Raw genomic sequence first — 24,204 nt, forward strand, 5'->3', positions numbered from 1 at the left:
CTGTGCACAATCATACACCAAATGTACTTTATAATCAGATATGACTCACAAAAAGGTGAAGCCTTGATAACAGGAAAAACTCTGGAGGTCAGTGGGAATCCTCAATAGTACATCATAAAACAGGATAACTAAAAACATGAATGAAAAGTCTGCGGAAAGTAACTTTAAACCCACGCTCCTCTCTTCCCTCCTGCCTCTTTTTCTATTCTCGAGTTTCCCTGACCACACCTTACGACACTAAATAGATTTCTTTTAGCGCTAAATGATATTGATGTTTCTTGAAAAGTATGACCAGTACGTTTAAAATATTTACTAACAGAGTTTGGCAAAAGTATATATCATTTCTTTCTGCGTGAAAATTAGCCAAGTGTTCATGGCAAGAACATTTTTTTTTTAGAACTTATTTGCATTGCAGGCATCTATATTTGTATTTTTGTATTGTCCCATCCAGTCTTCCTTCCGGGTTTTCTCACGCGCCTCATTCACATCTCATGGAAATAGGACAGAACATTCTTCTTGAAATAAATCTGTGCCGGGCTCCGGAGGTTTCTTCTTCCCGGGTGAGCACTACAGGAGAACTCATTGTCCCTTCTTTGGTTGGGTTAGGAGAAATCTTCACTCTCAATTACAATAACTCAACTGGGGCAGAGGACACACAAAGGAAGTGACACAGACCCAAGAGTGATAACGGGGAAAGTTCGGGGTAGGACTTATTGAGTTAACCCTTGATGCATGACAGGAGGTAGGAACACATAGTGTAGGGATGTAGCAGTCACTACGCACAGGTTGAGACGTGGGCTTCTAAAATGCAATCATTCCCCGTATAAAAAAAAAAAACGCCTCCCGTTTGGCGCTGTGATCAGCGAAGGTTTCGCCTTTAACGCTGCCTACATTAACCCTTTGGCTGCTGAAAGACGTAGCTACCATGTCAGGGTGTCTGGCTCCACGGGGCCACATGATGTAGTACTGAAGCTACACCGTAATCTAAGACCTCGTTCAGGGTGCAGTCTTCGGAGGGAGGGCGTGCTGCCGTGGGACACAAAGTATTCAAATTGAATACTGGTTGTCAGGGTAGCAGCTGCCCTGTCTCCGAAGGCCGGAGTTGACGCTGGCTACAGTTTCAATAAACAAAAAAATAGTTTTTTTAAGCTGCAGCAGCGTCACTGGGACCTCGGCAGCCAATGAAATCATTCTTGAGAATGATTTCAAGACTGCAGCCTCGATCCCTAACCTCACGTCTGTAGCCCCGCCCCCTCCTCAACTCCTGAAAAAGTCTGCTGGGGATGAACACACATCGCCCAGCAGACTGCCGCCCTCCCTCCCGAACGCCCGCCCTCCAACTCCTGACTTTGGCACCCTGAACGAGGCCTAATGGCTCATTTCTGTAGGGGAGAACACATTCCGCGCTCCCCGGGACTCCTCCCCTTCTGCAGCGGCATGATGACGGGATCCGGAGGGCTCCGTGGCACTCTGGAGCTGGGGCATTCAAAGGGTTAAAGTGACATGGCAGAGAAGGGAAGCTTTTCAACCTCACATAAAAGGCACTTCAAATAAAAGCTCTTCTTCAGCAGGGATCCCTTAGTTACGTTAAAGCTGCAATTCCCGCTCATATAATGCTAGTATCTTGTCCCGTGAGCAATAATAATCATGATTTTCTTCATCTATAGCTTGGTTACCATGGTAACCTGTAGACTGCACTGGGCTGTGGAGAGAACTCCATTTTAATATCCCAAACGGTCAAACCCTTATCTCCCGAACAGCAGAGAGAGAAGGTCTCTTTAATGTCTCACACCTCATACTAGAATGATATTAATGACCCTGTATTACCTGCACATGTATATTATACACATAACAGGGCACGCTGAAAGCTCTTTGCTATACATTGCTACAACATGCAATATTAATATATTAACCCTAATTCTGCTACAGAGACCTGCTATATAGCATGACAGACAGGTGCTATATAACTGTGAAAGCGGTAAAAATAATATCAATAAGTCAAAGGGTTCAGATATTAGAGTGAGTTTATTTGGTACCAAGGTACGCACAAGAGAGAGAATTCAAAATGAGCTCTCGCCCCTCTCACACATAATGATTGACATCACATGTTATACATTTCAAATGAGTAATACGCTCCTTAAGGGGGCTGGCTTAGAGACAAAGAAAAAATATAGTGACTTAGGCCTCGTTCAGGGTGGCAGAGACAGGAGGTGGAGGGCGCTCGTCCGCGTGTGCGCCCATCAGTCTACTGGGCGATGTGTGCACATCATCCCCAGCAGACCTTTGCTAGCGTTGAGGAGGCGGGGCTACAGACCTGAGGCTAGGTAGGGGTGTTGTTCTTCTCGCTACACTTTCCCGAATGATTTCATTAGCTGCTGAAGTACCAGTGACGCTGCTGCAGCTTGAAAAAACAACTTGAGTTGTTTATGGAAACTGTCGCAGCGTCAACTCCGTACTTCGGAGACAATGAAAGCTGGTACTCTGACAACTGCTATACAGTTGAAACACTTTGTTTACAAACGTGCGCGCGCACATAAGCGCGCGCACGTCGCGAAGCCGGCACCCTGAACGAGGCCTTATACAAAAAACCTTACTCAGGCTAAAATATATGCTTGGTAAGCTAACTAACCTTTACCCTACATATTTCCCCGGAGTTTGGGGCCTTCTAACCTCCTGACTTAAGGAGTCAACCTTTCAGCCCTGTGTGTGTAGTTGCAAGATAAGAGAAGCGGGGGCTATATCTCACCCATTGAAACTGTGAGAATTGCAATTATTTCAAGACCGTAGCATTTATACGAGGGTTGGTCTTTGCCAGGAGCGATGCTCTGCAGCCTCATCCTTGCAGCTTTCATATCCAAGCAAACAGCTGCCATTCACATACATACAAACAAACAAACAAACACACAAAATGGCTGCTGAGACAAAATGGTGGTGATGATAGTCTGCTTTCATATAGCCTAAGCCACGCCCCTTATTTCCAATCTTCACATAACCATCGTATCTGGTTACTTAAAGCAGCAGTTCTCCCAAAAAGACACCCCATCCCCCTTTTTTTTGCAGCATTAAAGCAGGGGAACCCTGGAACTGAATTGTGTTATTTTGAGCTGTGGCGACCCCTGCTCCCAAGATACTGGTAAAAGTACTTCCTGCTCTTTTAAATCCCAAACGAGCCAGTAGGAAACTGCAATGGAGGACATTGGCCCACGTAATGCTGGAGATAAAACCGTCATTTTGTTTCCCTTAGGGGGGACTGTAACACGTTACTTTTTCTGGTATGTATCTCGGGAACCACGGTGTCACAGGAGACCAGGTTTATTGTGCACCTTTTACCAGGATCATATATTGCGCAAAACAAGATAATGAAATAAGTTGAGGTTTATTCACAAAAATAGGCATACACACAATGATACACAAACTACAGACGACAAGACACACTTACTTGGGGACTGGGGTCAAAAACTAGACTTTCCTAGCTGTATAGCACTCTAAATCAGAGTTTTTATTTGACCGGGACTGGGACAAAAAGCCAGCCCGTGTTCTGGCGCTCAGAATCTCACCGGTGATTGGCTTAGGGGTTTCTTATAGTATTTTGGAGTTCATTTACAAATTACTACAGCCAATCAGAGCGTGGGAACTTTCTCAACAGCCAATCAGAGCGATGCCGGTTTGGAAAGCCGGGTAAGTGGGGAATCTGAATCTGCCAAGGGACATGCCTGAGTTTGCCACCTTAGTCCCTTGCTACAACGTTCACTTTTGACCAGGTGCAATATTATTTTTTTACTGAGTTTTATGACTCTTAACCAATGTGCTTTATATTCCACAAACGGGACTGGCTGACCAATCAAAATCCCCGGAGCTGCACAATGTTGCAGAGAACAGGCAAACATGACACACAAGGGAGGTACAAGGTCAGTCCACACAAGTCCTCAAGGGTCACTAACAGGTCAGGTTTTCAAAATGTCTCTAAGACATAATTAGCCTAGTTCTAATTATCACTAAGTCAAGTTGCTGAGGTACAGTATGTATTGCCCTGGAGACCCCTGAGGTACAGTATGTATTGAACAGAGAAAATACTGTGCGCTACTATCTAACCCAGAATTTAGAATATAAATATAGTGCAGTGACTAAACCACATAAATAAGTGACCAAGAAATAAATCACAATAACCACAGTGAGGGTGTATATATGAAGAAAATTATATCACATAACCGTGTATTTGTAGAGGCGTCTGCTGCTATAAACACAGGGGGTGGCTCAGCACCCCCCACACTCTAGGAAATGGAAACAAAAGAAACAGCGCACAACGCCAAATAGTGAAGCAAGTAATGCTATGTATTAGTAATTGCAGGGTAATAAATCTGCGTACATCAAAACAGTGGAATAGGTGCATTTAGTGTGTTTCACACAAGTTACCACTCAGCAACTGTTGTCAGAAGAGTCTGCAGCTTGCTTCTCTCAGCGGGGGCGCTACGTTGGTTCAGGAGCAGGATTAATGTCCAAAACCCCTCATCCAGCAGTACATCGCTCCCAAGGGGATTTCCCTTTACAGCAACCAGGCTCCGTTGCAGGTATTGGTGCTTGGTGGGACCGCTCGCGCTTCCAAGCCGTCTGGTGCAGCTCGTGTGGCTCAGCGAGCAGATCCACTGTACGGGGGTGAAACCTCAGCTCTGCAAGGGTACACTCGGCGTGCCACGTTGTCGCTCCGTCACGGGATACTGCGTGATGACGTCACAGTCTCCGCAGCGAGGGAACCGGCAGGGAGGCAGTCAAAGTCTCTCAAAGTCTCTCAAAGTCTCTCATATGCCCAAAATTACCACTGGGATTAATACTAGCAGGGTGAAGCCAATGGAGGCAATGGCAATATTAAGGCACTAGATAAAAATCATCCAACATGTTTCGTAGAATAAACTACTTCTTCAGGGAATGCAGTATGTATTGCCCTGGAGAGCCCTGAGGTACAGTATGTATTGCCCTGCAGACCCCTGAGGCACAGTATGTATTGCCCTGCAGACCCCTGAGGTACAGTATGTATTGCCCTGCAGACCCCTGAGGTACAGTATGTATTGCCCTGCAGACCCCTGAGGTACAGTATGTATTGCCCTGCAGACCCCTGAGGTACAGTATGTATTGCCCTGCAGACCCCTGAGGTACCGTATGTATTGCCCTGGAGAGCCCTGAGGTACAGTATGTATTTCCCTGCAGACCCCTGAGGTACAGTATGTATTGCCCTGCAGACCCCTGAGGCACAGTATGTATTGCCCTGCAGACCCCTGAGGTACAGTATGTATTTCCCTGCAGACCCCTGAGGTACAGTATGTATTGCCCTGCAGACCCCTGAGGCACAGTATGTATTGCCCTGCAGACCCCTGAGGTACAGTATGTATTGCCCTGCAGACCCCTGAGGTACAGTATGTATTGCCCTGCAGACCCCGGAGGTACAGTATGTATTGCCCTGGAGACCCCTGAGGTACAGTATGTATTGCCCTGCAGACCCCTGAGGTACAGTATGTATTGCCCTGCAGACCCCTGAGGCACAGTATGTATTGCCCTGCAGACCCCTGAGGCACAGTATGTATTGCCCTGCAGACCCCTGAGGCACAGTATGTATTGCCCTGCAGACCCCTGAGGCACAGTATGTATTGCCCTGCAGACCCCTGAGGCACAGTATGTATTGCCCTGCAGACCCCTGAGGCACAGTATGTATTGCCCTGCAGACCCCTGAGGCACAGTATGTATTGCCCTGCAGACCCCTGAGGCACAGTATGTATTGCCCTGCAGACCCCTGAGGCACAGTATGTATTGCCCTGCAGACCCCTGAGGCACAGTATGTATTGCCCTGCAGACCCCTGAGGCTTGCGTTTGGACTGGAAATGCACGAGCATGAAACAAACCTATGTGTTATTATTAATCTACATGCTCACTTATCCGATAGTCCTATATAAGGCATATTTAATAAACATTAAGCTCGTGTACCTTATGACACAAAAAGTTATGCAGAGCAAATAATGCTAAATTCAATGTGAACAAATGCACACCGTGTGCAGCAGAGACACAGAGTTTGATGGCAGGGGAGGAGAGCGGGGTCAGCCGTGTCTGCCCATTTCCTCTGCTTTAAAATCTCAGACCCCATGTGATGCTTATATTTGTTTCAGATTAAGTCTGGTGTCATCTCTAATGTATTTATACTCACTAAAAAATATGTCATTCAAATACAAAGTCGTGATTATGTCCTACTTTACATAAAACCCAAGAACAGTCAGGTGAACCAAGGGGTCTATAGTAGAGTGTTCCTAAGTTTTAATGGTGCTCTCACTGGAGACCAGGTACTTATTACACCGTTTATATGTAGCACTGCTTCCCCCCTCCCCCCTCTGGGAGATTTACCCTGGCTACAGTCCTGTGTGGTGCTCGGTACCTGTTTAACTCAGGAGATGCTGAGCGTTCCGCAGTGTAGTGGGGAAACAGGACAGGCTCACGGTGATCCTGGATGTTCTTTCTTGGTGTCAGCGCCTCCCGCCATAGTGGGCTCTAGTAGAACTGAAGGCAATCCCCACCATGACAGTCTTTTATCCCCATACATCTGTCCGATAGATTGCGACTCAGCCAGATATATAAAAAGGATGGTCTATATTCTGCAGCCACTGCATGATGTTATTACAGCGATTGCAATCAGTTGGCAGGATAGCTTCCAGGCTCCTGGATGGTACAGGCCTGCTGGTAATGATGAGGCCTCACTAGAGTAGTGATTGCACCCAGCCCATGAGGGACTGAGCACGTCTTCCTCCCAGCCGAGAGGAGACTTGGCTTACATCCTCATCCCTTGAAGGGGAAGAGGCAACTGCCTGAACCCCACCCTGTGAGGGCTGGGTTCAACTCTATAATTTAGGACACCTCCTTTTTGGTGCAAAAGGGGAGGGCACAGGATCTGCATCCTTATTGGACAGACACAGACTCCCATGTCATCTCCACTTCAGTCACTTACAGAGGCTGCAGGAGGAGGGGAACCCCCCACAGGATAGCCTGTTACTGTCTGGATCTTACTAGAACTTATGTGACAGGGAAGGCAGAAAGGTAGCTGGTCCAGCCATGGCTGCATATATATTACCGGGATCATTCATTAGGAAGAACAAGATAATAGAAACCAATTGCGTTTATTTTGGTAAACCCACGTACAACAAGAAGAAATACACACTGAACAGCTAAAAATACACTTACTGGGGGTCTGGGGGATACATCTAGGCTTTCCTAGGTGCAGGGCTCCCACTTGGATGAGCTTACCCTGACCGGGATATACACCCGGTTCTCCTGGTCCTCTTTTCGGGTTCAATTCCTAGCCGCAACTGCTCCGTTCGATTCTGAGGACTTAGGCGAAAAAGACGGGGCTTTGTTTCTGCGAGGCAAACTTTTCAGGCTTCAAAACGAAGCCGGTCGCTCTGCCATCTCGAACAGAGCAGCTTTGAAAAGCCTGCCTTAGCTTCATCGACTCAGATCATTGGTTGGCTTGGATGGCCTTGCCCCATCTCTTGGTCAGCATCTTACATACACTCCGCTGGGCTATCTCCAGAATGGAGGGGGAAGGAGTAGCCAATCGGAACCTGGGAATTCTTCCCCATCAGCCAATAGAAAGAGGGACTTGTCCCCGGCTGATGTCAGAGGAGTAGGTGTGCCCTGCAGGCTCGAAAAGTCAGGCGAGCGGGAAATATGATTTTAGCCAAAAGTAGAGCAGACTCTATGGCTGCATCCTCCCTGGCTAACTCATTGCCACCTGCGGGGCTGGCTTCACCAAGTCTGGAAACTACAAAAGGTGTCCCCGGGTGCCCTTTGTAGTCCGGACCTGGCCATTCGCCCTTCCCTCACCCACCAAACGTTTTCACACCCCTGGACATCCTCCCCCCTTTGAACTGCAGACCCTATGCAGACATGCTGGCACCTTAACTGGATGCCTGGGCAAGCAGCATAGAGCCTTATAAGAAATGTATCAAGCCTAATAAAACATACTTTAATACATGGGACATTGGGGAGACATATGACTGTAAAGGACTTAAGACTGGGATATTGGGGCTTGAAACTCAGGGGTCTGTGGGATGCTGTACACCCCCGGTGTAATTCTACTAGCGTACCGGCAAATAGTGCCTGCACGCCGGGTAGAATGAAGGTACTGCCGGTAGCTCCGGACTCCGAACTCCTGCAAACAAAATAATTGCATTCTTACACCAATACCCCACCTGAAACTTACACACAGAAAGTTTCATGAGTCTCGGGTACAGGGAACATGGATAGTGTAAAAGAAGGGACACTTTAACTCTACATGTACATATACTTGGCCCCTGGCTTATAGTGCCAGGTAGCTGCCAGGGACCCACATGGGCCCACGGGTAACCAGAGAGCTTAACCTTTATTATAAAGCCTGGTTACCCTTGCCCGTCACAGTTGTTACTGACACACATATATACACAGTGATACATATACACTAATCGCACCTTGTACATAACATCATTAAGAACGGAATGTGTGTATATAAATTTTTATTAACATTTATATTTAGAATGACTTTAACGTGACATTGCCTCTGTCTGTTTTTGTTGGAATAAATGCAGCAGTTTTTTCCTTTATGGGAATGAAATGATCTAAGCTGCTGATGGATCCATTCTCCCGTAATCGATCGCTGAAGATCCTGCTTCCCGGGGCACACAATATGGCCGGCTATTTCAAAAGAGGAAGTGCTGTGGCTTCCTAAATAGTTGCTGTAGCAACCCAAGGAAGATTAATACCTTAAACGTCATTAAAAACATTACAAAGGGGCAAAAAGAGTGGGATGGGGGGGGGGGGGGGGGGGTGAATTTCAGTAAGTATTCCCTAATACTACACAATAGATTCATTAGAAAAACACATATAGGATTTTGAATGATATGCAGCTTTAATATGCTTTGAATTTATATAACATTTAGGCACGTTGACATAGTAAGAAGTGGTTACATTCTGTAGATTTAGATGTCAAGATTTAAAGGAGAATTTCAGGTTAAATGCCCCGCTCTTTTCAACAAGAGTGGAAAGCAGGGGATCCCAGGAACCGCATTCATTTCAGCTCCAGGATGCGCTGAGATACCATAAACAGCATCGGTGTTTCCTGGTTATTTAAATCCTCTATGTCCCAGATCACATTGCACTTCCTATTGGCTTGGGTGACACAGAAGATTTAAACCATTTATTCCCAGAGAGGAAATGAACATGTTTCTGCTGCGCAGACCCCCTTCTGCCAAACCATGTAACGAAAAAAGAGGGAGTATGAAAAAAATTGCAAGGGGAACTACTCTTTTAATGCCCATGTGTCTCTCATGTGTCATCTCTCACGTGTCATCTCTCACGTGTCATCTCTCATCTGTCGTCTCGCATGTGTTGTCTCTCATGTGTCGTCTCTCATGTGTCTCATGTGTCTCTCATGTGTCTCTCGTGTGTCATCTCTCATGTGTCATCTCTCATGTGTCATCTCTCATGTGTCGTCTCTCATGTGTTGTCTCTCATGTATTGTCTCTCATGTGTCATCTCTCATGGGTCTCTCATGTGTCGTCTCTGTGTCATCTCTCATGTGTTGTCTCTCATGTGACATCTCTCATGTGTCTCATGTGACATCTCTCATGTGTCTCATGTGTCTCTCATGTGACATCTCTCATGTGATGTCTCTCATGTGTCGTCTCTCATGTGTCGTCTCTCATGTGACATCTCTCATGTGACGTCTCTCATGTGACATCTTTCATGTGTCTCTCATGTGTCGTCTCTCATGTGTCTCTCATGTGTCGTCTCTCATGTGTCTCTCATGTGTCATCTCTCATGTGTCGTCTCTCATGTGTCGTCTCTCATGTGTCGTCTCTCATGTGTCTCTCCTGTATCCAGCACAAGCTGCGGGACAGTTCAGTCTTTAATACTAGAGCAAGGAAATAGATAATATAGGTAAAATAGTGAGACCTTTCCAAAATACACACAAGAAGAAAAGAAGTCACCACAAACAGTTAGAGAATTTCGCATGCGAACCCCAGCAACCTGAGTTCTGGATGGGTGTGAGGGGTGGTGCAGACTGGGGGTCCATGCAAATTCTGGAGTTGTGTCCTCTTGGAATTAGGGGGGCATTTTAAAGGGGAATCACAGAGTTGTCTGTTACTGTCTTATTGTTTTTTGGACTAAACTATTAAATTGCATAATTTTCTTAAGTGCAATGAAAACTGGTGAAAATGGTGCTAATTTCTCATCCTGTATGAATCAATCACACCCATTACCATCAACAACCACGTGCCCTGATTCCAATATTAATTCAGAACATACAAGTCATTTGATTTCTAATTATCTCTTACTTCTTTCCTTGGTCATGACTTTGCAGATGACTTCTCCACTGAAGGTTTATTACAGCCAGACTACTCAGACGGACAGCCGGCCTCTGATTGGTTCAAATCTGAGGAGGAGGCGAGTGATGACTAAAGATGGACGGAGCAATGTGCGCATTGACCACATCGCTGATAAGAGCTTCCTCTACCTCAAGGACCTGTGGACTACCTTCATTGACATGCAATGGCGCTACAAGCTGCTCCTATTCTCGGCTACTTTTGCAGGAACTTGGTTTGTTTTTGGGGTGATTTGGTACTTGGTGGCCCTGGTGCATGGGGATCTCCTGGAATTTAATGCCCCAGCTAACCACACGCCATGTGTCATGCAAGTGCACACTCTGACCGGAGCCTTCCTTTTCTCTCTGGAGTCACAGACCACCATAGGCTATGGCTTCCGGTACATTAGTGAGGAATGTCCATTGGCCATTATCCTGCTTATTAGTCAGTTGGTTCTCACCACCATCATGGAGATATTCATAACTGGGACCTTCTTGGCAAAAATTGCACGACCAAAGAAGAGGGCAGAGACCATAAAATTCAGCCAGAACGCTGTTGTGGCCCAACATGAGGGCAAATTGTGCCTGATGATTCGAGTGGCCAATATGAGGAAGAGTCTGCTTATTGGCTGCCAAGTGACTGGCAAGCTCCTACAGACACACCAAACAAAAGAAGGTGAGAATGTGAGTCTGAATCAGATTAATGTGAACTTCCAAGTGGACACGTCCTCTGACAGCCCCTTCCTGATCCTGCCGCTCACCTTCTATCATGTGATTGATGAGGTTAGTCCTCTGCGGGATGTAGCCCTTCGCTCTGGAGAAGGGGACTTTGAGCTGGTGGTTATCCTCAGTGGGACAGTGGAATCTACAAGTGCCACCTGCCAGGTGCGCACCTCCTATCTTCCAGAAGAGATCATTTGGGGCTTCGAGTTCATCCCAGTAATCTCTCTCTCCTCCAGTGGAAAGTATGTGGCTGACTTCAGCCTCTTTGACCAGGTGGTGAAGGTGTCCCCACCATGCTGCATCCATGAGACTGTTCGGCATGGGGACCCAGAGAAGCTAAAGTTGGAAGAATCCTTGAGGGATAAGCCTGAGAAAGAGGGAAGTCCCCTGAGTGTGAGGATCAGCAACGTTTGATAGCTGGAAATATAGGAGATAGAGATTAAATAATGTGTTACGATACAGTAGATACCTGGTCATCCTTATCTGGGTGCCCAAGTTACTGCCCTTATGTCCCAATATCTGATAGAAAATGTTTAGCAAACACACCATAGGAATGTTTCTGAAGGTACAGTATGAGTTTCTCTAATAGACCATATTCATTTGTTTTTATTATAAACAGGGCATTCATAGCTAGAGAGCCACTGTTAAATGCAGCTGTTGCCCCATTTTTTGGCATGACCTAGGAGACTGCGAGGGGGTTCCCTTCCCCTCACTACAAGTAACCCAGAACCCCACATAAATAACACACAAATAACGACAAGACATGGTCTGGAGCTACCCCTGCCAGAACGGTAGCTGAAATGGTTAAAGGTCAAAGGTCCTCGACCCCATAGTGGTAACAAAAAACAGAGACCTATATCCCCTCCTTCAAGGAACTTCCGTCCCTACTCTAATATTTAATTGTTTTTTTATAACTTGAAACTGGAACAACCACATCATTAACAATATATGCAAAGATGGACGGGTGGGCGGGAAATGCTCTCCCCCCTGCCACGTCACCCCAGTCACCCTAAGGTGGATGGGGCGAGAGAGAGAGGCCAGGGAGCAAACGCGGAGGTGAGAGGGGAACCCATCATGGCAGCCCTTTAGGGCTCAAGGCAGCTGTTGTGATGTAATATTGAAAGCAGCTTTGACTCAGTCATGGAAAGAACCGACAAGCAGTGAGAAGAGCATTACATGTCACTGCTGTTAATGTGATAGAACCATGAAGCAGTGAGAAGAGCATTACATGTCACTGCTGTTAATGTGATGGAACCATGAAGCAGTGAGAAGAGCATTACATGTCACTGCTGTTAATGTGATAGAACCATGAAGCAGTGAGAAGAGCATTACATGTCACTGCTGTTAATGTGATGGAACCATGAAGCAGTGAGACGAGCATTACATGTCACTGCTGTTAATGTGATGGAACCATGAAGCAGTGAGACGAGCATTACATGTCACTGCTGTTAATGTGATAGAACCATGAAGCAGTGAGAAGAGCATTACATGTCACTGCTGTTAATGTGATAGAACCATGAAGCAGTGAGAAGAGCATTACATGTCACTGCTGTTAATGTGATAGAACCATGAAGCAGTGAGACGAGCATTACATGTCACTGCTGTTAATGTGATGGAACCATGAAGCAGTGAGAAGAGCATTACATGTCACTGCTGTTAATGTGATGGAACCATGAAGCAGTGAGAAGAGCATTACATGTCACTGCTGTTAATGTGATGGAGAGACGTTCCTTTTTGTGACCCACAGTTCCCATATCTTGCTCTATTGCCTAAACCAAAATATCAAAAATCAAGCACAGTTGTCCAACCAATGCTTCTGGGGACAATGAATCCACATTCTACTGAAGATGGTTTTTGGGCCAAATTGTCAAATATTAAGTGTCCTTGAGGTTTAAATAAAGCTCTCCCCAGAGTCCATTGCAGTCTAAACGTTACTATGGTAACCTCAGAAGCTTTTAAGAAAAGGGGGTTCTTTAATGCCCCGGGCATGGGGCAAGATACTTGTAACATATCAGTGAAGCTTCTGAGTGGGATTGCGGCATTAAATAAGTACTTTGTTGTCTAATTCCCACTTGTCTGCTTTGCAGCACTCTACAGCCACGCTAATATCATGTGCTAAGTGTCACACCACGGGCAGTGACTGCATAAAACACTCCTACTGTGCTCAACTTACACAAACTCACAGTGATCCTAAGGAAAGGCTGTGCTCACGGCAGTAAGATCAATGAACACAATTATTATTGTTGAACTGTAAATGGTAACTGTACGACACGAGGATGATGAAAGTGGAAACACAAGAACTGATATGCTGCTAAGGACTGAATGTGCTTCATCTAGAGTGGCCTTAAACAAGAGCGAATGCACAAAGGCAAAAGGGGAAACTTGTCTGTTCAGTATATTGCAGCTGAAATATATTTAGCAAGACTACTGAGGATTTAGATAATCAATTCATAACATTTGTTTTTGTTTTGAACATGTTTTGTACTAACACTGCACCTTAAATAATAGTTTTATATGAATGTATGTTCTGTAAGCGCTCATTCCTTTTGTGTCACCGTCTAGATACATGCAAGACAAAGGGACTGTATTTTTTGTATAAACTTCTATATTGGCAGTTAAGCAAGGCTCTGCACATTTTAATGGGAATATGTTGTACATAACATTTGGGATTACTGTAATACACTGAATGTTTAGCATTTATGGAAATAGTTACATAGTTACATAGGTTGAAAAAAACCCATCAAGTATCACCTATGCTAAATTTAGATGACAGATACTTTATCCTATATTTGTACTTACAGTATATTGATCCAGAGGAAGGCAAACAAACCCCCCCTGTGACATCTTCTAATGATATCTCATAAGGGGAAAAATAAATTCCTTCCTGACTCCAAGAATTGGCAATCGGATTACTCCCTAGATCAACATAGTTCCCATGTATACTTATTTGGTATATCCCTGTATACCTTTCCTTTCTAAAAAGATGTCCAACTTTTTTTTGAACAAATCTATTATATCTGCCATCACAGTCTCCATGGGTAATGAATTCCACATTTTAACTGCCCGTACTGTAAAGAACTGCTGGTGAAATCTCCTTTCCCTCATGCTTAAGGGATGACCTGAGTCCTTTTTACTGCCCTTGGGATGAATAGTCCTTTGAAAACTCCTTGTACTGTCCCTGAATATATTTGTATATAGTTATCATATCCCCTCTTAGACGACTCTTTTCTAATGTAAACAAATCTAATTTAGCTAGCCTCTCCTCATAAGGCAGATTGTCCATCCCCTTTATTAATTTGGTGACTCTTCTCTGCACTTTTTTTCTAGTTCATAATGTCCTTTCTATGGAGAGGTGCCCAAAAACTGTACTCTATATTCAAGGTGTGGTCTTACAAAAGGGGCATAATTATGTTTACTTCCTTTCCATCCATTGCCCGTTTAATGCAAGATAAGACCTTGTTTGCTTTTGCAGCTACTGCATGACTTTGGGCACTATTGCGTAGCCTGATATCTACAAGCACTCCTAAATCTTTCTCCAACAATGACTCTCCTAATTTATCCCCATTTAATTTGTAAATTGCCTGTTTATTTTTGTTTCCCAAATGCATAAACTTACATTAATCTGTATTAAACCTCATCTGCATTTTACCTACTCACGTTTCCAGTCTCTCCAAGTCCTTCTGGAGAGAAATTACATCCTGCTCTGATTTTACTATCTTACACAATTTAGTGTCATCAGCAAAGATGGAGACTTTGCTCTCTATGCCAACCTCAAGGTCATTAATAAACAAGTTAAAAAGCAGGGGTCCCAGTACCGATCCCTGGGGTACTTCACTCACGATCCTAGCCCAACCTGAAAAAGTTCCATTTATTACAACTCTCTGTTGTCTGTCCTTCAACCAGTTTTCAATCCAGCTGTAAATATTTTTACAGAGTCCAATTTGCTTTATTTTGTACACCAACCTCTTGTGTGGAACCGTATCAAAAGTCTTTTCAAAATCTCATTAGACCACATCAACTGCATTACCCTGGTTTAAATTCCTACTTACCTCTTCAAAGAAACAAATAAGGTTAGTTTGGCATGATCTATCCTTCATAAATCCATGCTGACTATTACTAATAATTTTGTTTTTCATTAGGTATTCCTGAATATTATCCTGTATTAAACCGTCACATAGTTTCCCCACTATTGAAGTCAGGCTTACAGGTCTGTAACTCCCCAGATGGGATCTAGCTCCTCTTTTAAATATAGGCACCACATCTGCTTTACGCCAATCTTGTGCTACTGAGCCTGTGGAAAAGAAGCCATTGAATATTAAATGTAATGGTTTGGCTATTACTGAACTTAACTCCTTGAGAACTCTTGGATGTATGCCATCGGGGCCAGGTGCCTTATTTACTTTCAATTTCTTACTCCGTTAACCAAATGTTCATTAATATAGAGGTCACCATAAAACTGCACACGTCCCCTCTAGTTCCACCTATCCTAGGTCACCATAAAAGTGCACACATCCCGTCAACTTTCACCAATACTGGGGAACCAGAAAAGTGCCCACGTCCTACTTTCACCTACAGTATACGTCTCCATAAAAGTACATATATCCCTTCTACTTCCACCTATTCTGGGGCACCCTAAAAGTGCACACGTCCCCTCTACTTCCACCTATCCTAGATCACCATAAAAGTGCACACGTCCCCTCTACTTCCCCCTATCCTAGATCACCATAAAAGTGCACACGTCCCCTCTACTTCCACTAATCCTAGATCACCATAAAAGTGCACACGTCCCCTCTACTTCCACCTATCCTAGATCACCATAAAAGTGCACACGTCCCCTCTACTTCCACCTATCCTAGATCACCATAAAAGTGCACACGTCCCCTCTACTTCCACCTATCCTAGATCACCATAAAAGTGCACACGTCCCCTCTACTTCCACCTATCCTAGATCGCCATAATAGTGCACACGTCCCCTCTACTTCCACCTATCCTAGATCACCATAAAAGTGCACACGTCCCCTCTACTTCCACTAATCCTAGATCACCATAAAAGTGCACACGTCCCCTCTACTTCCACTTATCCTAGATCACCATAAAAGTGCACACGTCCCCTCTACTTCCACCTATCCTAGATCACCATAAAAGTGCACACGTCCCCTCTACTTCCACCTATCCTAGATCACCATAAAAGTGCACACGTCCCCTCTACTTCCACCTATCCTAGATCACCATAAAAGTGCACACGTCCCCTCTACTTCCACCTATCCTAGATCACCATAAAAGTGCACACGTCCCCTCTACTTCCACCTATCCTAGATCACCATAAAAGTGCACACGTCCCCTCTACTTCCACCTATCCTAGATCACCATAAAAGTGCACACGTCCCCTCTACTTCCACCTATCCTAGATCACCATAAAAGTGCACACGTCCCCTCTACTTCCACCTATCCTAGATCACCATAAAAGTGCACACGTCCCCTCTACTTCCCCCTATCCTAGATCACCATAAAAGTGCACACGTCCCCTCTACTTCCCCCTATCCTAGATCACCATAAAAGTGCACACGTCCCCTCTACTTCCCCCTATCCTAGATCACCATAAAAGTGCACACGTCCCCTCTACTTCCACCTATCCTAGATCACCATAAAAGTGCACACGTCCCCTCTACTTCCCCCTATCCTAGATCACCATAAAAGTGCACACGTCCCCTCTACTTCCACCTATCCTAGATCACCATAAAAGTGCACACGTCCCCTCTACTTCCACCTATCCTAGATCACCATAAAAGTGCACACGTCCCCTCTACTTCCACTAATCCTAGATCACCATAAAAGTGCACACGTCCCCTCTACTTCCACTAATCCTAGATCACCATAAAAGTGCACACGTCCCCTCTACTTCCACCTATCCTAGATCACCATAAAAGTGCACACGTCCCCTCTACTTCCACCTAATCCTAGATCACCATAAAAGTGCACACGTCCCCTCTACTTCCACCTAATCCTAGATCACCATAAAAGTGCACATGTCCCCTCTACTTCCACCTAATCCTAGATCACCATAATAGTGCACACGTCCCCTCTACTTCCACCTAATCCTAGATCACCATAAAAGTGCACACGTCCCCTCTACTTCCACCTATCCTAGATCGCCATAATAGTGCACACGTCCCCTCTACTTCCACTTATTTTAAACAGAAATCTTCAGGCTGAAACTCCTTTGTAAATCCCAGCTGCAATGAGTCTGCAGAATAAGAATATACGCACCAATTCCATGTGTTACACTGGTAAAGTCTGCAGGGTTCACCTAAGATGGATATCACTACATTTTGTCAGAGCTGCTGTACACGTTCATCACAGAGGCAAAAAGGAGTGAGTATCCTTAGCATTTTTCCATTGTACGTTTGGATTGATGGTGTCACATGACTACACCTCTTTACTGATACTTGATTTTACCCCTCCCTGAGGGGGGCTGCTGATTTGAAGGACACACCCAGATAAGGCGATGAGGACTTGAGATTTAAAGTTAACAGAAGGATATCTAACCTGATAATTCTATCCATTGACAATTACATCAGTCTTGTGTGTGTTAGTGTAAAGAGTGAAAGTGGCTACGCGCACACACGCACACACGCACACACACGCACACACACACACGAGCGGGCAAATGTGTCAGGTCAGTTCACAAACAATTTGCACATTTTTTGTAAATATTCTTTGTTGTGGATAACAATAAAAATTAGTGTAAAAGCATGGATCCAAAAACAGATTTATTTTTGCAAGTTTTCACTTAAAAAAAAAACAACATTATTTTTAACCTTTGATTTGATGAATGTTTAGAAAAATGTGCCAATTTCTTTGCGAAAAATGCAAATAATTACTTACACAAACCTTTTTTTTTTTTTTTAAACGAAAAATGTGGAAAAGTCTCAGATGGTTCAGCGAATGTTCGCATTGGATTCAAACTTGTGCAAATAATTCACCCCTTTCTACACAAACAGTTTGCTCTTATTCAGCCATCATGAAAGAGAATTTGATTTGTCTTTTTTCCTGCTCTTTAATGACTAAATGTACTGAGTACAAATATAGTTGTATACAATTAGGACATATTTTGTATCCACAGGAAGATTTCATATGACAAAAATCCGACCTTATGTTTGAACAAGTGATTTCCGTGTACTGGAAAATAACAAAATTAAAAGATCCAAATTCTGCTTTGTTGTAATTTATTGTCACAATGAATTATTGTATTTTAAACAATATCGGGAAATTAAACCAGCTATGTGAGCTGATAAGCATAAAGTGTACATGTATGTCTATTTATATACTGCCCACTGTGTACACATTGCTTACAACAGACAATACAGTACAGGGAATTATAACACAATAAGCACAACAATCATAGTCAGACAATAGGAAAGGAAATCCTTGGCCCGCAGAGCTTACAATCTAAGTGGTATGTAGGGAGACTTAGGTGAGGGAATAAGTGCAGTGGATGACAATGCTTGTCCTTGATGGTGTGTACTTGTAGTAGACGGCACTGCTTGGTAGGAGTGACTGTGGGTGTGGGACAGTAGCCACAACTCCGGGGTATTGAAATGCTTCATAAGAGATAAGGCAAAATTGAACAAAACCAGAGGCGATATATAAAAAGCGATATGGACATAGATCTGCAACAAGTTTCTTAAAACAGGATTTCGGGCATTAAATTGATACTGCCATGCATTTTGAACATGTGACGATGTATTTCCCTCACTGATCAATCTGGGGAGATTACAAATAGAATATAGGATCCCTCCAATAATGTGTGCATGAAATAACTATTTCTGGGGCTGCTGTCATCACTTCTGGGTAACAGATCTGCATCAAATACAATAGACTTGATCAGCAAGTCTCTTCCATTTTGGTAATTTCCAGCAGCTTGATACAAGGCTCCCTAAAGTGGGAAGAGTGTGTTTACTATTTGTGTTGTGGAATTCAATGCCACCGACAAGGGGAGCCCCTGGAAAGCTGTCGGCAGCCCTGGTGGTATTTATGTACACACATCCAGGGACTGGAGGGAGCATATGTCTGGAACACCCCAAAAATTAAAAGAGAAATTTCTAGTGCAATATAGCCATAACAATGCGAAATAAAGGGATAGATCTTGGCTCTTATGAAGAACCTACTTACAAGTAGGATAAAATACAGCGATGACAGGAGACCGTATGGCAGCTTGTCCGGTAAGTATGTAGGGTCGTGGTATATCTCAGGGAGAAAAGACAACAGAGAGGACTCCTAGTGCAGACCAGTAAACAATTTATAAGCAAGTTTAAAATAGCAGCATATGTACTCACATGGTGTTCATTCAATATGGGCACATCAAATAGTGTGGTGAGCTCAGACATGATCTGACGCTAGAGAGGGTCAGTATGTATATCGTCTGTCCTGACGATGCTCCTGACGAAGCTGACTGAGATCAGCGAAACGCGTAGAGCCGAGCCTGCAAGCGAGAGTTGTTGATCCTGAGCCGAGAGGACCCGTTACCGCATACCCGCCCCTTTCCCCGAGTATCCGGAAGCAGCCGGGACACCGGCGGATGTGACGTAGGACGCCATCCGAAGCGAGGCATCGGCGGGAGAAGCACGGGACAGACAATATACATAAGGGCCTTTGTGATGGTCGATCTGTGCATACACATCCGTTCTTTAAACATTTGTGTGGTCTTACCACCATAAAGACCACACGGGCATCGAATTACATATACCACAAAGCGTTACTCGCAGTTCAAATAGTCCATTATCCTAATGGATTTACCACTTTGTGGATGCGAGAACCTTTTGCCCAAGATCATATACTGACAATTCAGACACCGTGACATTTGTGGACACCAGGTGGTCTAATCAACCAATTTGTAGGGCTCATATATTTAGATACTGGGTCTGACTGTGTCAACGAGTCACCCAGATTGCGGCCCCTCCGATAGCAAAAAAGTGGTGGTTCAAGAAAAGATTTACCAATTCTGTATGTCATTAGGAGAGATTAGGGGTCTCTTCATTGCTCCCCAGCACCCACCACGTACTTATATCCCTAATATATTTAAGAGAATCCGGTAGTGCGGCCTATACAACATACTTTCTACATCCCAATACTGCACATATTGTGTATTTCGTGGTCTGAGTGGAGTCATAGAACACAGACGTATTGAGCATATGTTGACATGCTGAGCATATGTTGACATGCTGAGCATGCAAGCCACAAAGCCACACTGTGTTTCTCTAGTTAAGACGTTGGTGGGTCTGTTGACATTATAGTGGCTCCGAACTCATTTATCAGAGATAAGTATACAGAAACAAGTTCTGAGTATCGGTGCTCAGTAAGTCCAGAACATATATAGCATTCCTGAATAATATGCAGAAAGATATAGGACAGGCTCTAGTAAATATCCAGTGAGACCCTGAGACCGAGTGCATGAATAATCCTGCAGAGGTATGATGAACTGACAAGACAGTGATACTAACAGGCAATGACTGAATGAGTAATCCTGTCAGTATAGGTATCACTGAAGCAGTCCCTCTAGATTGGCACTAACCATAAGGTCATCTTATCTAAATGATAAAAGAAGGGGAATAACGGACATATTCAGCTGCCCGTCCTGTGTGTGTGCATCACGCCCATGTTTGCAGAAGAAGTAATCCAAGGGATAGAAGCGGAGCACACCGATGAAAATTAGGGGGCTAAACACACGCAGTAAATTTAAAAAGTAACCTTTAATCCATGGTATGCGGGGTCAAGTACCGGTGTTCCCTGCATACCATGGATTAAAGGTTACTTTTTAAATTTACTGCGTGTGTTTAGCCCCCTAATTTTCATCGGTGTGCTCCGCTTCTATACCTTTAATTTAGCAGAGAGTTTGGGAGCTCTGCGGCTCACCATATTCACCTCAGGACCAAGAATCTTATTGAGATCGGAATCCGATCTCAAAAGGTGCCAGTACTTCTGTAAGATACTTCTGTATCCACTCCAGGTTCTATCATACGTCGCCACATCCCTGATAGTCTTGTTTGATTCCCCTTTATTGATTTTTTGGGGAATCAGTAAAGATGCTCTCGATCTCGACTCTCCAATTCTCCTCCCCCTTCTAATGATTGTATTACTATATCCTTGATTATATAGCGCTCCCAACCTCTCTGATAAATTAGTTCAGAGCCATTATAATGTCAACAGACCCACCAACTTCTTTACTAGAGAAACACAGTGTGGCTTTGCGGCTTGCAAATCCTGCTCAGCATGTCAACATATGCTCAATACGTCTGTGTTCTATGATTCCACTCAAACCACTTGCCTCACTTGGCAAAGGGCTTATTCAATCCCTTCTGTCCAAGATTTATCTATATGTGAGGTTTCATTATCAGATTGGAGAGCCTCAGCCGATTCTTCTGAAGAGAATGCACCTTCTTCCCACCAGTGATCCACTATCGAACCACTAACCAACACAAATCTAGTATACTTTATATCAGGGGCATAACCCTGAAACATGGGGTCCCACCACTTAAGGAGTTCCCGGACAAAGATTTGGGTCTAGGGCCAAAAGGTCAGTTGCATACTTGAGAAGATACCCCAGAGGTATCAGGTTGTTGAGATGTAGTAAGGGATTGTTGGATGTATATGACACAGTTGGAAGCAGGTGGGTACAAGACCCTCTGCCTCCAAATGTGTTCACCAGCGCTCTTGCCTATTAACCTCCTTTGATATTCTAAGATACACAAAAGAGAAATATAAATTACAAGGGATTTACACAGCAATAGTTAAAACAATTATAAATCAATCAAATAGAATTATGATACTTAATGTCCATGAATTCTGCTTTTTGTGGTCCCAAATATAGAGTCCAAACTTGATCTCCAATGGGTATGCTGCCTCTTTGCATCTGGAACCAACCACGGGACCAGGAAACAACTATAGACAGGGAAAGACAAAAGAAAAAAGCGCAAGGCCCATAGGGTAGTATTGTCGGATTTATGATCAATTAAAAACGGTTATAAAAACTCACAAGATGAAAGTTGGTACAAGCATTTCGGCATAAATAGCAACCGCAGGAACAGGGGTGTCTGGACGCTTCAGCTCGTTTTAGTGCGTTGATGTACAGCCCTCCTCCTTGTCCCGATCAGCGATCGTTCCGCTTCCGCGTCAGCTGACTCGCGACGTCGGCGCGTGACGTCGATCAGGGGGTTGGGTTATGGGCGGTCACCTGCTTCTTTTCCGAGCACGGAACTCCAGGATCTCTGCTCACTGCATCCTCTCAATGTCGAGTGCCAGCCAACAGCAGCAACCTTAGCAATGTCCGCCCTACGCGTTTCAAGGACGCTTGTCCTCTTCGTCAGGGGCACGTTCATTGCTGGTTGCACTGGTCTCAATGTTATATAGCAAGCATGTATCAATTATACAATTAGTTATTCACATAAATTGATCCATAATTTGCATCAGTGCCCAATTGGTATTCACACTGCATTGAGACCAGTGCAACCAGCAATGAACGTGCCCCTGACGAAGAGGACAAGCGTCCTTGAAACGCGTAGGGCGGACATTGCTAAGGTTGCTGCTGTTGGCTGGCACTCGACATTGAGAGGACGCAGTGAGCAGAGATCCTGGAGTTCCGTGCTCGGAAAAGAAGCAGGTGACCGCCCATAACCCAACCCCCTGATCGACGTCACGCGCCGACGTCGCGAGTCAGCTGACGCGGAAGCGGAACGATCGCTGATCGGGACAAGGAGGAGGGCTGTACATCAACGCACTAAAATGAGCTGAAGCGTCCAGACACCCCTGTTCCTGCGGTTGCTATTTATGCCGAAATGCTTGTACCAACTTTCATCTTGTGAGTTTTTATAACCGTTTTTAATTGATCATAAATCCGACAATACTACCCTATGGGCCTTGCGCTTTTTTCTTTTGTCTTTCCCTGTTGAGATGTAGACCTGGATGAATCCCTAAAGGACCCAAATGATCCTCAAGATGAGGGTCTTTTGTTACGGGATAACATAGGCATGGTACATTTTGATTCATCTGTATCACTATCCCCCCTCCCATAGGACCAATCCTGAATATCAGGGGACAACCCAGGGCACGCAGTGTCACTGTGGAATGTAGACAATACAAACGTGGAGGTTACAGGATCAACAGAAAAACACCCACCTATAATTTCCTCTGATACAGGTGTTTCTGGGGACAGAACAGGGACCCGAACTGGGCCAGGTCAATGTATACAGGGCAGGCCTACTATGACCTCGGGCTGAGGATGGCAGAGCAACCTCCGGGAACACAATGTCCATGGCCGGAGCAATGTACCTCAAAACATGGGGCACCAGGTTGCAAGGGTAACGACTTCACCACTATAGAAGCCAGTGGTGGTCAGATCGTAGCAGAATCCTTGACTTGTCCATGTACCATAGGCTTCCCTTTGCCCCAGGGAGGGGACAAGGGCATGGTGGCAGGGACGCGGTGATCCTGTCCCATACAATGGGCAATGAAGCCAGGCGCATCAGCTGGCAGCAAGCTATCACTCACCACTGCTGACTCAGGCGGTGGTGCAGCCTGCTCCATAACTTTAGTGGACGACATCTTAGGCCTCGTTCAGGGTGCAGGCTTCGGAGGGAGGGCGTGCTGACGTGCGTGCGGCCGTGGGATACAATGTATTTAAAGTGATCTGGGGTTGTCAGGGTAGCAGCTGCCCTGTCTCCGAAGTAGGGAGTTGACGCTGGCTACAGTTTCAATAAACAAAAAATTCGTTTTTTGAAGCTGCAGCAGCGTCACTGGGACCTCGGCAGCCAATAAAATCATTCTTGAGAATGATTTCAAGACTGCAACTTGGATCCCTAACCTGCCGTCTGTAGCCCCGCCCCCTCCCCGCCTCCTCAACTCCTGAAAGTCTGCTGGGGAGGATGAACACACATCGCCCAGCAGACTGCCGCCCTCCCTCCCGAACGCCCTCCCTCCAACTCCTGCCTCTGGCACCCTGAACGAGGCCTAAGTGACATCAAGGTCTGGCGACAGTCTTGCGAGTCCCCTCCTGACTCAAGTTCAATGACGCCAGTGATGATGTCACTTCCGGTTGAACCGGAAGTAGGTCACCG

The 24,204-nt window shown here is 45.0% G+C and overlaps 1 protein-coding gene across 1 annotated transcript in view; it reads left to right on the plus strand.

Annotated features, from left to right (window-relative positions):
• The window catches only part of KCNJ10 (potassium inwardly rectifying channel subfamily J member 10), a 64,305-nt gene extending 48,452 nt beyond the window's left edge, over window positions 1-15,853 (plus strand). Inside the window, exon 2 of the mRNA XM_075608173.1 lies at window positions 10,373-15,853. Within this exon, the coding sequence (XP_075464288.1) occupies window positions 10,373-11,509 (1,137 nt within the window). The 3' untranslated portion in view covers window positions 11,510-15,853. The remainder of the gene's footprint in view (window positions 1-10,372) is intronic.
• The last annotated feature ends 8,351 nt before the right edge of the window (window positions 15,854-24,204 follow it).

The sequence above is a fragment of the Ascaphus truei genome, chromosome 7 (genome assembly GCF_040206685.1).
Source record: "Ascaphus truei isolate aAscTru1 chromosome 7, aAscTru1.hap1, whole genome shotgun sequence".
NCBI lineage: Eukaryota > Metazoa > Chordata > Amphibia > Anura > Ascaphidae > Ascaphus > Ascaphus truei.